The 14,911-nt window shown below is 37.4% G+C and overlaps 1 protein-coding gene across 3 annotated transcripts in view; it reads left to right on the top strand.

Moving 5' to 3' along the window:
• REEP3 (receptor accessory protein 3) overlaps nucleotides 1–14,911 on the top strand; it is a 97,821-nt gene that overhangs the window by 40,581 nt on the left and 42,329 nt on the right. For all 3 annotated transcript variants that reach the window (XM_036829666.1, XM_036829665.1, XM_036829667.1), the window contains exon 2: nucleotides 6,517–6,589. In XM_036829666.1, coding sequence (XP_036685561.1) covers nucleotides 6,517–6,589 — 73 coding nt within the window. The remainder of the gene's footprint in view (nucleotides 1–6,516; nucleotides 6,590–14,911) is intronic.

Here is a 14,911-nt window from a genome sequence, read left to right as displayed (position 1 = left end):
TTATAGGTCAATTTTATTTGTAGAAAATACTCCCTTTATAAACCATAAGTTTATCTTGTAGGTGGCCTTCTAAAATAAACTTTATTTGATTTTATACAGTGTGTGCTCATACTTTGGCTTTATGCCTGACCTCCCAGGTTGCAAACATCTCCAGTAGAAGCCAATATTAAAGAAAATGAACCAAAAAATAACCTAGAAAATATTACAGATGTTAGTAATAAATTATCCAGTAATATTCACATTGGAGCAGTAATAAATTATAATATTAACAGTGGTGGTCCTTAAAAATTGTCCCACTATTCACTAAGACATTTAATCTTTCCAGCATTCCAAATGAAATACATTATTGTTTTCTACTCTTAACAAAAGTTAGCTGTTAGGGACGTTGTGTTTGTTCATTTGACTGTTTCTATTCAATACAGAGGTTAGAAAATAAAAGCAAAACACCTGTATGTATAGCATCAACTAGCACCAAACCTTACTATATGTGAGAAAATTATCTATTTTGAAAGTCAGTTATATATACATTAAAAATTCAAATGATCTAAAATAGAGTATGCTAGGGACTTCCCCGGTAGCACAGTGGTTAAGAGTCTACCTGCCAATGCAGGGGACATGGGTTTGAGCCCTGGTCCAGGAAGATCCCTCATGCCGTGGAGCAGCTAAGCCCGTGTGCCACAACTGCTGAGCCTGTGCTCTGGAGCCCACGAGCCACAACTACTGAAGCCCACGCGCCTAGAGCCCGTGCTCCACAACAAGAGAAGCCACTGCAATGAGAGGCCCATGCACCACAACTAAGAGTAGCCCCTGCTTGCTGCAACTAGAGAAAGCCCGCGTGCAGCAACAAAGACCCAACGCAGCCAAAAATAAATAAATAAATATTTTTAAAAATAAAATAGAATATGCTAAAGGCAAAATGACTAATCCTGACAAATTCTACATTTCACAATAAAAGTAATTTAGAGGTCTGTGGAGGAGGGTGGATCTTGAAGGAAAAAAGTGAATTAATTAAGCAAGAAAAAAAATGGAAGAAAGAAGAGGAGGGAGGATAAGGAGGGAAGGAGGCATTGCAGGCAGAAGCACACACTCCAGGATTGAAGTAGAAATATCATACAGGAGGCATATTGAGGAAACCATGTTGAAACAGATGGTTTATATATAAGGCAGTGGTTTTCAAAATACGTTCTGATGAGCCCCTACATGGGCTGGTTGGCAAAGGGGTGAAGAGGCCAACTACTGAAGTGTTTAAGCAAGGTAGTAGAGCAGATCAATATTAGGAAGGTAGAGTAGATATTAGGTAGTAGAGTAGATCAATATTAGGAAGACTGATCTGACAGTGGAGCCAGAGGCTGTGTTGGGAAACCATTCAGTAAGTCAGATGAGATGGAAAGAACCTAAATGTATCATTGGCCACTGATTTGAAAATAAAAGAGGATGGATGTGTGGATGCTCACCAAGGAAAAACCAACAGGACTGAGTTACAGATTGGATGGATGATGTAGCAGGGGAAGGAGGAGTCAAAGATCCATACACTGATAGTGATGGAGAATCTCATGTTGAATTTAAATCCAGCGGTACTTGATTGCATGGGAATATGGAAGATAATATGTTGATTGTGTCCAAATTCTCAAGGGAAATACGAAGTGGATGGAAATGGCTAACTTGAATATGTAAACTATAACTGTGGTGGCTAACTTTGGGATTATACCTTAGGTCTGCAGTGAGGATGAACACATAGCAGACCTGAGAGTTGTATTCTTTTTTTTTTTTTTTTTTTAAACTTTTTTTTTTTTAAATTTTTATTTATTTTATTTATTTTTAATTTATGGCTATGTTGGGTCTTCGTTTCTGTGCGAGGGCTTTCACTAGTTGTGGCAAGGGGGGGCCACTCTTCATCGCGGTGCGCGGGCCTCTCACTATCGCGGCCTCTCTTGTTGCGGAGCACAGGCTCCAGACACGCAGGCTCAGTAATTGTGGCTCACGGGCCCAGCCGCTCCGCGGCACGTGGGATCCTCCCAGACCAGGGCTCGAACCCGTGTTCCCTGCATTAGCAGGCAGATTCTCAACCACTGCGCCACCAGGGAAGCCCGAGAGTTGTATTCTTGTTTACACCTCAGGTCCTAAGGTAAATCGCTTTCTTAGAAGTCACTAAGCTGGAAAGCCTCTGTGCCTTGTGGGGTGCCTGTGTTAAACTGAAAAGCCCTAGGCTCTGTGGCACAGCTAAAAATCTCATATCCAGAGTCTGGGGATTGGCTTCTGGTGAAATAGCATTCACAGGGTAGTATCGTTAGATAAGGCAGAGAATGTTAATCAAGTGGCTTCCAGGTGGTGAGGATAAAACCCCCAACAGGAGAAGACTTGGTATTCCTCTAACCGGTTACATGAGCCCCAAATCCAGGGTTCAGCTTTGTGAAGGATAAGAAAGTCACCAGGGATTTATAGCCCATCCCCCTCCCCCAAATAATCTGTAAGTAAACTAAAAAATCTCTCTTTATCTCTTATACAGAGATATAAATATTTACTTGCTCTCAGTGTAAGAATGCTTATTTAGGGCTTCCCTGGTGGCGCAGTGGTTGAGAGTCTGCCTGCTAATGCAGGGGACACGGGTTCGAGCCCTGGTCTGGGAAGATCCCACGTGCCGCGGAGCGGCTGGGCCCGTGAGCCACAACTACTGAGCCTGCGTGTCTGGAGCCTGTGCTCTGCAACAAGAGAGGCCGCGATAGTGGGAGGCCCGCGCACCGCGATGAAGAGTGGCCCCCGCTTGCCGCAGCTGGAGAAAGCCCTCGCACAGAAACGAAGACCCAACACAGCCAAAAATAAATATAAATAAAATAAAGGAGTTCCTTAAGAAAAAAAAAGAATGCTTATTTAATATAAATGGAAACATTTATTTAATGTAAAAGTTCTTAAATATACAGTATGTGTTAAGGGCTGAATTATGTCCCCCTCGCAAAACTTGTATGTTGAAGTCCTAACCCGCGGTATCTCAGAATGTGACTGTATTTGGAGATAAGATCTTTAAAGAGGCAGTTAAATTCAAATGAGGTATTTAGGGTGGGCCTGAATCCAGTGTGACTGGTGTTCTTACAAGAAGAAGAGATTAGGACACACACATGGACCAAGGTATGACCACGTGAGGACACAGTGAGAATGTGACCATCTGCAATCCAAGGAGGAAGGCCTCAGGAAAAAACCAAATATGCCAACACCTTGATCTTGGACTTCCAGCCTCCAGAACTATGAGAAAATAAGTATCTGTTGTTTAAACCATCCAGTCTGTGATATTTCATTATGGCAGCCCTAGCAAACATAATACAGTATGTATTTCAGCAAACTTCATAAACAAAATTGAAAGATAACAATAACCTAGAAAAATATTGGCTAACATACAAAATAGACAAAGAAGGGCCTCAAATCAACAACACTGTAGTAATAATGAGCACACCTAGCACCCAGATCTGGGTCTTAAATACCATCATCCAATAAAAGGAACGGAGGCTGCTTGGAGGAGTGGCTGATTCTAGGAATGCGACAGGAAGTACACAGTATGAGCCTGGCGCATTATGTAGTGCCAGAAAGTAACAAATTGCTAAAAAAAAAAAAAAAAAAATCCCTCCCTCACAATTATGGAGGTATGTCAGAGGGACACAGGAACTAACCGAAAGATGTCCCAATGTTCAAAGTTTTGAGCAACAAAATAAAGTATTATTGGATTAAAATCCAAAGTATACAATAAACCTATGAGTCCATATTGACATAAATACATTATTGAATAAATAAATAACTGGGGAAGAATAGACAAATCTCCCGTGCAGAAGAATTCCAAATAATTTATATAGCTAATCCACTCTCAAGGAGGTAGAGAGCAACTCCCCTCTCAAGCCTGTGCATGGTGACTTCCTTCCAAAGACTACAGCATGGAGGTGGTGGGAGTAACCTTAAAGTTACCAAATCTAACACACACTACCTCAGCCTGGTGGTCAAGGTTAACATCAATAGTGATAAGCCATACTAATAGTATGTGCCCTTATTAATATGATGAGATGGAACTTAGCCTCCGTGATCTTCCTCCCCCAAACCCACACCTCAGTCTGATCATGAGAAAAACATCAGACAAATGCCAGTCGAGTGGCTTCCTACAGCATAGTTGGCCCATATTCCTCAAAACTGTCAACATCAGGGACTTCCCTGGTGGCGCAGTGGTTAAGACTCTGCGCTCCCAATGCAGCGCGCCCGGGTTCGATCCCTGGTCGGGGAACTAGATCCCACACGCATGCCTCAACTAAAAGTTTGCATGCCACAACTAAGGAGCCTTCGAGCCCCAACTAAAAGGAGCCCATCTGCTACAGCTAAGGAGCCTGCAAGCTGCAACTAAGGCCCAGTGGAACCTAACTAATTAAAACAAAACAAAACACACATGGTATAAAAAAACCATCAAGATCATTTCCCAAGGAAAGTCTGAGAAACTTACAGCCAAGAGGACCTAAGGAGGCAAGACAACTAAATATAATATGCTCTCCTGGATGGGATCCTGGGACAGAAAAAGGATGCTAGGTAAAAACTAAAGACATCTGAATAAAGTTTGGACTTTAGTTAATAATATATTAATTATAATAAATGTACCATATTGATGCAAGATGTTATTGATAGGAGTAACTCAGTGTAGGGTATTAGGAATTATCTATGCCATCTTCCCAACTTTTCTGTAAAAATAAAACTATTCTAAAATAACTCTTTTTTAAAAATAGATTAAAGAAAGAAAAGTAGACAACAGAATATCATACACTCATGTATCAAAAAACCAGTGAACACTTGAGAAAAACTCATACTTACTGGTGCTCAGAAATGCACATTAGAACATATAAGGCGATTATTTTTCTCCTATTTAGCTGGCAAACTTTTTTTAAATGATGGTACACACGATTGGCAATGTATAGGAATGCAAAGTGGAACTACTTCTCTGGAGGGCATTTTTGGTAATAGGCAGCAATGTGTGCACTCTTTGAAGCAGCAATACTGCAACCAGGAAGTGTATATCAGTGTGCATAGAAATGTTTTTCACAGTATTATGTGCAATAGCAAAAATCTGGAAATTAACCAAAAGCCTATAAATATGGGACTGTTTAAATAAATTATGTGAATCTCAGTGTGAAATGTAATGAAGGTATTAATACTGTAGACTAATATTTGAAGACAAAAAATTCCATGATGTTATGTGAAAATGCCAATTGTAAACCATATATGCTGTGTCATGCCATTTCTGTATCTGACACACACACACACCCTCTTGGATCTGGAATTTGGTGAAATAATTGTAACAGAGAGCATTAAATTAAGTCCTATTAGTGATTGTCATTTTATAAATGCTTTAAGAGTTACTTTAGAATGGATAAAGATGTGGTGTGTGTGTGTGTGTGTGTGTGTGTGTATATATATATATATATATATATATATATATAAAACACAATGGAATATTACTGAGCCATAAAAAAGAAGGAAATAATGCTATTTGCAGCAACATGGATGGACCTAGAGATTGTCATACTGAGTAAAGTAAGTCAGACAGAGAAAGCCAAATATCATGTGATATCACATATATGTGGAATCTAAAAAAACGGTACAAATGAACTTATCTACAAAACAGAAATAGAGTTACAAATGTAGAAAACAAACTTATGGTTACCAGGGGGTAAGGGGGGAAGAATAAAATGAGAGATTGGGATTGACATATACACACTACTATATATAAAATAGATAACTAATAAGGACCTAGTGTATAGCACAGGGAACTCTACTCAATACTCTGAAATGACCTATATGGGAAAAGAATCTAAAAAAGAGTGGATATATGTATATGTAACTGATTCACTTCGCTGTACACCTGAAGTTAACACAACATTGTAAATCAACTATACTCCAATTAAAAAAATTTAAGTTATTTTCAGATATATTGTAATAAATGTATCAAGTATTGTTTCACAGCACTGTCATAATTAGAATCAGTGCTTCTCAAACCAATGGAGTGAAGGGCCACTTTTTCCATTACCCCAAATTATGTGTGTGTGTGCATGCATGTTATATTTATGTTTTAGGTATACTACACATGGATAAAAAGTAGGATTTGCATACAGTAAAGTGTTGCCTGTGGTTATTTCTGACTGGTAGCGTTGGGGCAAATTTTATTCGTTTGGCAATTTTGTACATTTTCCAAATGTTCAAGGATCTACAGAATATTTTTTGTAATTAGTAAAAAAGATTTTAAGTGGCAGTTTTTAAAAATAAATCTTTTTTTCCCATGAAACTACCTAGAATACTGAAACCATCTTTTTGTTTAACAAAAATTGTATTTTTAGTTTGCTTTTCTGAGTGGATTTAGTTTATACACAAAGTTTTCATACATATTTACACTGTCATATGTTCTCCATGTACTTTCTGCTTTTCTATTAGGTGAAATTTTCATGAGCTGTTAAAAGCATTATTATGTTTGATTAGTCCTCTTGTACTTTTTACTTTTAGGTTGGTGTTTGGAATGCTTTATCCTGCATATTATTCATACAAAGCTGTGAAAACAAAAAACGTGAAGGAATATGTAAGTATAGTTTTGTGAGTGATCATTTCTAGTTGAATGTATCCATTATATACAATACTAGAAAAACTGCCATTATTTTAGAAACAACTGGAATAATGTTTTGGGTTAAAAATGTGATATAAATGTAATAAAGTTAGTCTTTTTTTAAAACTAATTTTGAATACAATTGCAAAGTGGAGTTTCAAAAATAGTTTGCTGTCAGTTGGCAGTTAAATAAGTATGATCCCCAAATGAGTAATTGGATCTCTTATTCATTTAGACTTTAAGTCCCAGTAAAATAAGAGGTTGGGAAATTGTCTGTTTTTTATTCTTGTTTAAATGGATAGGTACACCAAGAATATCTCTCTGGTCCCAAAACCTTTTTTCTTCCTTCATAGTTGTTTTGTCCCTTCTAATTGATTTAAATACATAGATACCTCATGACTACTGACAATTACAATCTTTTTTCTTCTTGAATCATACTATATTTGTAATGATTTCCTCTTCAGTCATCAATGTTTCTTTTCTCTTTTACTTTCCTCTTCCCTGTTCCTTAACTGTTTTTTTTTTTAATTTCACTAATTTTTAAAATTTTCTTCTTTTCTTTATTATTCATTCATTTATTTACACATCTCTGTAAGTTCTCCCTCCCAATTTTATCCATAATGTTCAATGGTAAAGGGGCTTCCCCACCTATAAATCCTGGCATAAGTTTACTATTTGTGATGAAGGGAATTTTCAGAGAATAGCAAAAGCATAGCTTATTAGTGGTTAATCAACAGGGGTAAGCAGTCAACACTGAGAACTGCACATCAGTAGCTGTGGTTCTTTTTTTAATTGAGGTGACATTCAGGTAACATAAAACTAACCATTTCATAGTGAACAATTGGTGGCATTCACTACATTCACAATCTTGTGCAAACACTACTTCTGTCTACTTCCAAAAGATTTTCATCACTCCAAAATAAAACAACATACCCGTTAAGCAGTTACTCGTCACACTGCCCCTGCCCCCCAGCCCCTAGTAACCATCAATCTGCTTTGTTTGTATGGATTCTGGGTATTTCATATAAACTGAATCATATAATATGTGACCTTTTGTGTCTGGCTTCTTTTTACCTAGGATAATGTTTTCAAGATTCATCCACATTATATCATGTATCATTATTTCATTCCTTTTTATGGCTGAGTAAAACTGCATGCACATAGAACATTTTGTTTCTCCATTTATCCATTGACAGACATCTGCATTGTTTCCAGCTTTTTAGTATTATGAATAGTGCTGCTATAAACATTTGTGTACAAGGCTTTGTTTGAGTACCTAATTTCAGTTCTCTTGGATATATAGCCATGGTTCTTTACAAGGGATCTTGGATGGTAGCCTTGTCATCCAACTTATCAAATGACCAGAGAACATATTCTTTATTCTATTTGTTCAGGGTAGTTTGTTCTTGTTTTTTGAGTAGGGGGAGGCTCTGAAACCTTTATAGCTAACCCATCCTATTGAACATTTATACTCACTTTTTATCTTCTGTATAAAACTAATTTTGAAGTAAAGTATATACAAATTAATTAGAATGGTGGAATATACCTAGCAGAGGTAGAGAGGTTATTCAGTTGAGCTCTGAAATTTTTCTGTCCTTTTAATATATATATTTATCTCTTGGATCTAAGATTGGTGCAAAGTCTTAAGAGATGGAACCACATTAAGTCCTAGTAATTTAAAGTAATTGTTAATGGCTTGAAAGGCCATGTATTAATATATATCATAATAAATTCTTCAAATATTGTTTTACGGTACTGGCATACTTTAGTTTTTAGAAACAAGCAAGTTTCTTCAGTTAACAGTGCTTCTCAAGCTACCTGTGGTATAGGACCAGTTTGGGATTTTTTGTTTTCTTTTTAAATAATTTCCATTAAGTCATAGACAAATACTTTTTAAAATAAAATTAAAAAGTAATTACTAGAGGGCTTCCCTGGTGGCGCAGTGGTTGGGAGTCTCCCTGCCAATGCAGGGGACACGGGTTCGAGCCCTGGTCTGGGGGGATCCCACATGCCGGGGAGCAACTGGGCCCGTGAGCCACAACTACTGAGCCTGCACGTCTGGAGCCTGTGCTCCGCAGCAGGAGAGGCCCGCACACCGCGATGAAGAGTGACCCCCGCTTGCCGCAACTGGAGAGGGCCCTCGCGCAGAAATGAAGACCCAACACAGCTAAAATAAATAAATAAATAAATTTATTAAAAAAAAAAAAAAAAAAAGTAATTACTAGAAAAATGAAACGAAACCCCAAGAACATACGAAATACAACCCCAACTTTTTTTTATTATTAGATTCAGTAGACCTGAAATTACTGACAATTTTGTATTAACAGCAACAATTCACAGCCTTGCACTAGTCCATAGACAACACTTTGCCTTACGGTGTCATATTTTAATTTAATTGGAATTCTCTTTTGAAAGATAAAAATAAGAGTTGCTCTTCATTTCCAAACACCACGAAAATATGAGCTGGGAGTATACAGCTGGCTAGTACTTAATAACTGTACTGGCCAATACAATGCTCCTTATTTGAAATGTTTATGATACTGTTATTAAATGAGATCTTTTTTCTGAACCTAATTAATTATATAGTTGAAGTACATGGTGATATGTTTCTCAACTCTGGGTCCATCTTACCTATAAAGTGTTATACACCCAGGGTAAACAATAACTGGTAAGCCTCTGTGTGCCTTTGTGTACATATTTCTTTTATTTATTTATTTATTATTTATTTATTTATTATTTATTATTTATTTATTTATTATTTTTTATTCATTCATTCATTCATTCATTCATTTATGGCTGTGTTGGGTCTTCGTTTCCGTGCGAGGGCTTTCTCTAGTTGTGGCAAGCGGGGGCCACTCTTCATCGCGGTGCGCGGGCCTCTCACTATCGCGGCCTCTCTTGTTGCGGAGCACAGGCTCCAGACGCACAGGCTCAGCAACTGTGGCTCACGGGCCCAGCTGCTCCGCGGCATGTGGGATCCTCCCAGACCAGGGCTCAAACCCGTGTCCCCTGCATTGGCAGGCAGACTCTCAACCACTGCACCACCAGGGAAGCCCCCGTGTGTACATATTTCTGCTTGAGGTATTCTCCTGTCTTCCTTCCCAAATGTGCAATGTTTTTGTTGGGAAAAAAAGTTAAGTACAAGTTGAAAATGAAGCTCTAATAATATAAGGGTATTATCAGCAGGCACACAAATACCATCCCCTAAAATAAAAGGTAAGATAGCAAGAAGAAATATAAAGGTATTCATAACAAATTATAATAAAAAGAAACAGGCCCGTTATGTGTTAATTAATGCTAAAAGGGCAGAAAATATGGTGTTATTTAGGTATTGGTCTAAGAACCATTATAAAAATATTAGTCTATTTCTTACTATGTGTCAATTTAACTTTATTAATGTTAATTTTTAAGGACTTAAAAACATGGATTTGTGAGTTTTATCCCTTAATACAACACTCAATTTTTATTACTAGATTAGTCTATAAATTTTTATTACTAGATTATTCTATAAATTTGGGATTAATAAGAATGGTCTAACCCTGAAATTTTTTTTTTAATTTATTTATTCATTTATTTAATTTTTGGCTGCATTGGGTCTTCGCTGCCGCACGTGGGTATTCTCTAGTTGCTGAGAGCAGGGGCTACTCTTCGTTGTGGTGCGCGAGCTTCTCATTGCGGTGGCTTCTCTTGTTGCGGAGCATGGGCTCTAGGCGCGCGGGCTTCAGTAGTTGTGGCACACGGGCTTCAGTAGTTGTGGCTCTCAGGCTCTAGAGCGCAGGCTCAGTAGTTGTGGCACACAGGCTTAGTTGCTCCACGGCATGTGGGATCTTCCTGGACCAGGGCTTGAACTTGTGTCCCCTGCATTGGCAGGCTGATTCTTAACCACTGCACCACCAGGGAAGCCCCCTAACCCTGAAATTTTAATTCTGCTTCATAAGTTAAAGATAATGTAACCTATGGAAGAGAATCTATTAACATTCTTATTCAAACTGATGGAAAAACTATAAGACTTGACATGTACTGATATACATACATATCTGCATATATGCTTATTTGGAGATATACTTCACGTATTGCCTTGCACAGCTTTTAGAGAATAACTCATAAACAAAGTTAAGAATTATCTATACATAATTTTGCTACAGTATTACAACTCTGGAAAAAGTTTTCTTGTTTTGTTGGCAAGTACTAATGGCAAGTGCCAATTTGTTGTTGACACTGCTATGGAGCAAAATCAACAAGGGAATTTTTTTTTCTAACCTTATATCATTAAGATTTCTAGTATCTCTTTCCTATTCCAGCCCCAGAGCATTATTATATCACTTTTAGGGTCATATAAAAGCCTTTTTTGTCTATAGCCTGTTCTTTTCCATTTTTTAAGGAAGTTTTTAGCATTTTTGAACAATATTAACCAGGGTATCTGAAAGTCTTAATTATTTTGGAAAGAACATCAAGGAGCTAAAGCTTCTAAGAATGTCCAGGTGTTCCCCTATTCAAAGCTATCCTCCGTAATGGATTCAACCCCAAGATGTAACTGCTGAGACTTGAATGCTATTATTGGAAAAAGTTTTCTTAACCATCCCTTTGGGAATATCAGAATCATGAGTAATTGAAGAGAAACTAGGCAACTAGAAAGGCAGGTGGCTGGCATTGGTTTGATTATTACATGGTAATCAACTCTGCTTCACAAATTAGATGAGAGCTAGAGCGAATGCAAAAATAGGCACCGAAACAGGAAAGGCAGGAATCTGCTTTTGACAGGGAAATTTGATACAGCTCTAGAGACCTCCTGGTGACCAAGCTGTCTGCCATCAAGTCTGCTGAAGAGACTAAGCAGATACAATACTAGAAAGATAACATCTTACATTTATATAATTTCCTACCAATTTCAAAATACTTTTGTATATTATTGTTTCCAATTGCTACTGTAGCAATTACCACACACTTACTGGCTTAAACCAACACAAGTGTATTCTCTTACAGTCTCAGAGGTCAAAAATCTGAAATGGATCCACAGCTACATTCCTTTGTGAGGCTACAGGGGAAAATCGGTTTCCTTACCTTTGCTAGCTTCTATAGGCTGCCCACACTCCTTGGCTTACGGCTGTATTCCTCCATCTTCAAAGCCAGGAACACTTGACTGAGACCTTCTCAAGCTGCCAGCTCTCTGGTTCTCCCTTCTGCCTTCCTCTTCCACTTATACAGACTCTCGTGACTACACTGGATTCACCTGAGTAATCCAGGCTCCTCTCCCAGTCTGAGGGTCAGCTGATAAGCAAACCTGAATTCCAACTGCTGCCTGATTTCTCCTTTAACACACAACCTGACATATTCATAGGTTCCAGGGCTTAAGACGCGGGCATCTTTGGGGGAGGGGGACATTATTCTGTGTACTACAATATCTCACTGGCCCTCACTACAACTCTATAAAGTAGTAAGGAATATTAGAATATTCTAGGCTCAGTGAAGTGAATTAACTTGCCCAGAGTCACATGGATCACTAAGGCAGGAGTGGTACCAGATTAGAAAACTAAATGAGGATTCTATCTTCACGAAAAAGTTGAAAGAGCTTTCCCAACCAGCCAGTGAATATGCCTCTGATTAATTCCAAAGTAGATCTTCAGGGGCCACAATTATATGGATATTTTCTAAGAAGAGCAATGAGGCAGCTTAACCAGTACTAGGGCAGGACCCATAAGCATCTAAATCAACCGTGATCAAAATGGTTAAAGATGAAATGAGAAGTTTTTGAAAGTTCTGTATAGTCTTGGCAGTTCTTTAAATATTTCCAACCTAAATTTACTTCCGACAAAAAAAAAAAAATTTTTTTTAAGTGTTTTACTAAAGGTAGCAAATCTTTTTCTGGATGGTCTGGTGTTTTTTGTGGTTTTTTTTGGCTGACAAAAATCTTGAATATCATTTTCTTGCTGAGTCTCACCTAAACTTAGTCATCCAATTTCACCTCTGACTTATAGAAGTTTTATCAAAACTCTGTTCTCACAAAGTTCTCTTGTATGGTAATCCCATCCAAATTTGCTTTGCATATGGTAGTTTCTTAGTAAAATTAACCTTCTTAAAATTCCCCTGTTATATTTTTAATAGTCTTTTATACTATCTGTATTGTATTTTTTATATGTGTTTGTCTTCCCCACCAGATAAGCTCCATAGAGAGTTTTGTTGCTTTGTTAATTGCTATATTCCTGTACCTAGAACAGTACATGTTACATAGTAGGTACTCAATATTTTTTTAATGAGTGAATAAAAAAAGAAAGAAGAGTTGACTTCTAAGTATATAAGAAATATTAAATAGTGTTTCAAGAGCATGTACATTTCTTAAGTGGATTAGTCTGGTTTCTCAGCTTTGATTCTACTGGGTTAAGGAGTACACAGTGCAATCTGACTTATCCCTAAACCCAGTTACTTTGTCGTGTTTGGTTGTTACCTAAATTCTACTGATATCTACTTCAAAATTATTTTCAGAAAGCAAACATTTTTTATTAATTTACTTCTTCAAACCCTAACTACTACCATTCCCCTTAAGCCTGCAAATAGTAGATTGCACCTGATAAAACAGATGCTGTATTCAAATCAAAACAAATGGAAAGTGCTGTGTATTTTGGCAACCTTCCTTTCTTCCTTTGCCTATTTTTAAAACAGAGCTTTCCTAGGATATAATTTCCTGTATAGTGTGGCTGATATGGCCTACTTAAAGTCTTTCAGTCTTGCAGTAATTGAAATGTAAACTCACTGAAGAATTAGAATGGTTTTGCAAATTTTTTCAAGCTTATACCGTCTCACGACTTGAAAATAGAGTGTTTACTTCCAAGTCGTGTATAATTGCTGTCGCTTTTCTAGGAAAACAGTGTTCTTATTCTAAGAATGTTGGAGAAAGTGGCAATGAAAAAGACTGGCTAATAGCACTTACAAATCAAAATCAGACATTTGGTCCTGAGATTTACTATGAGCAAGAACAAAGAACAGGGAAAACTCTGGGAGATTACTTTTTTAAAGGCCCTCTAAAACACTGTTGACTTGGCTTTTGAAAGTGACCTAATTTGTGACTGAATATTTGGGTGATATGAAAGTGAACAAATATGCTACATGCTAGTTCTACAGTTCTTGTCAGTTGGTAAAATCTGAAGTTGTCTACTAATTCTGTGTACTAGATAGAAGTTTGTCTATTAGTTATAAGGGAAAAAACATAGTGAAAAAACATAGTAAAGAACTTTTCTTTATTGTCAAAAGTGCTCCCCAGGCATCTTTTCATATTTTGGATTAAAAATACTCATTTGATTGAAAGGTTTTAATAATTTGGGAAGTGTAAAGATTAACTCATTGATTAAAGGGGAATTTTTTTTTAATTTTTTGAAAATTAGTTTTGTCAGGCCACATTCCTATCTGTTTATTTTCTTTTCTGATCTACTTTTAACTTAGTTTTTGCTTTTATCAAAGCTGTACTTATTTATAATTTTTAAATCAAACAGCTATCCAAGGCTTATTATGAAAAACAACAGTTCCCCACCCTCCTCATCCCTATTTCTAACTCTAGAGGCAACTACTTTCAATTCTTTTATCCGGATCCTTTAGTATTTATTTCCACATCTAAATACATGCTCATATTGCTGCTTCTTAATTTTTCAGAGGGATCTCGTCAGTTGGCTTCCTTCTATTAAAGATGATTTAGTAGTTACCCAATGTCACTGTATACTTGAATAATTTACCTGTAGCCTCCCAGTGTCATTAGGGTGTAATTTGGGTTGGATCAGTATTCAGTCTTTACATTATTGAGGCTAAGTTAGAAAGAAGCAATAGAATATAAAGAACCATCTAGAACCAGGCTGCTTGTCTTATCATCTTGGCCCTATCCCTTACTAGCTGTATCTTTAAACAAGTTATTATTTATTTATTTATTTATTTATTTATTTATTTGGCTGTATTGGGTCTTAGTCGCGGCATGCGGGATCTTCGTTGCAGCACGCGGGCTTCTCTCTAGTTGTGGCGAGCAGGCTCCAGAGCACACAGGCTCAGTAGTTGTTGCACACGGGCTCTAGAGCACACGGGCTTAGTTGATCCACGTCATGTGGGATCTCAGTTCCCCGACCAGGGATTGAACCCACATCCCCTGCATTGGAAGGTGGATTCTTAACCACTGGACCACCAGGGAAGTCCCTGAACAAGTTATTATTTTGCCTCAATTTCCTTATCTGGAAAATGAGAACAGTAGTAGTACTTACCTCCTCAGGTGGTTGTGAGGATTATATGAGTTAATGAACACAAAGCATTTAAATCAGTACCTGT

Source organism: Balaenoptera musculus, chromosome 16, assembly GCF_009873245.2.
Source record: "Balaenoptera musculus isolate JJ_BM4_2016_0621 chromosome 16, mBalMus1.pri.v3, whole genome shotgun sequence".
NCBI lineage: Eukaryota > Metazoa > Chordata > Mammalia > Artiodactyla > Balaenopteridae > Balaenoptera > Balaenoptera musculus.
The sequence above is the reverse complement of the archived record's forward strand: the minus strand, read 5'-3'. Positions and strand labels throughout refer to the sequence as shown.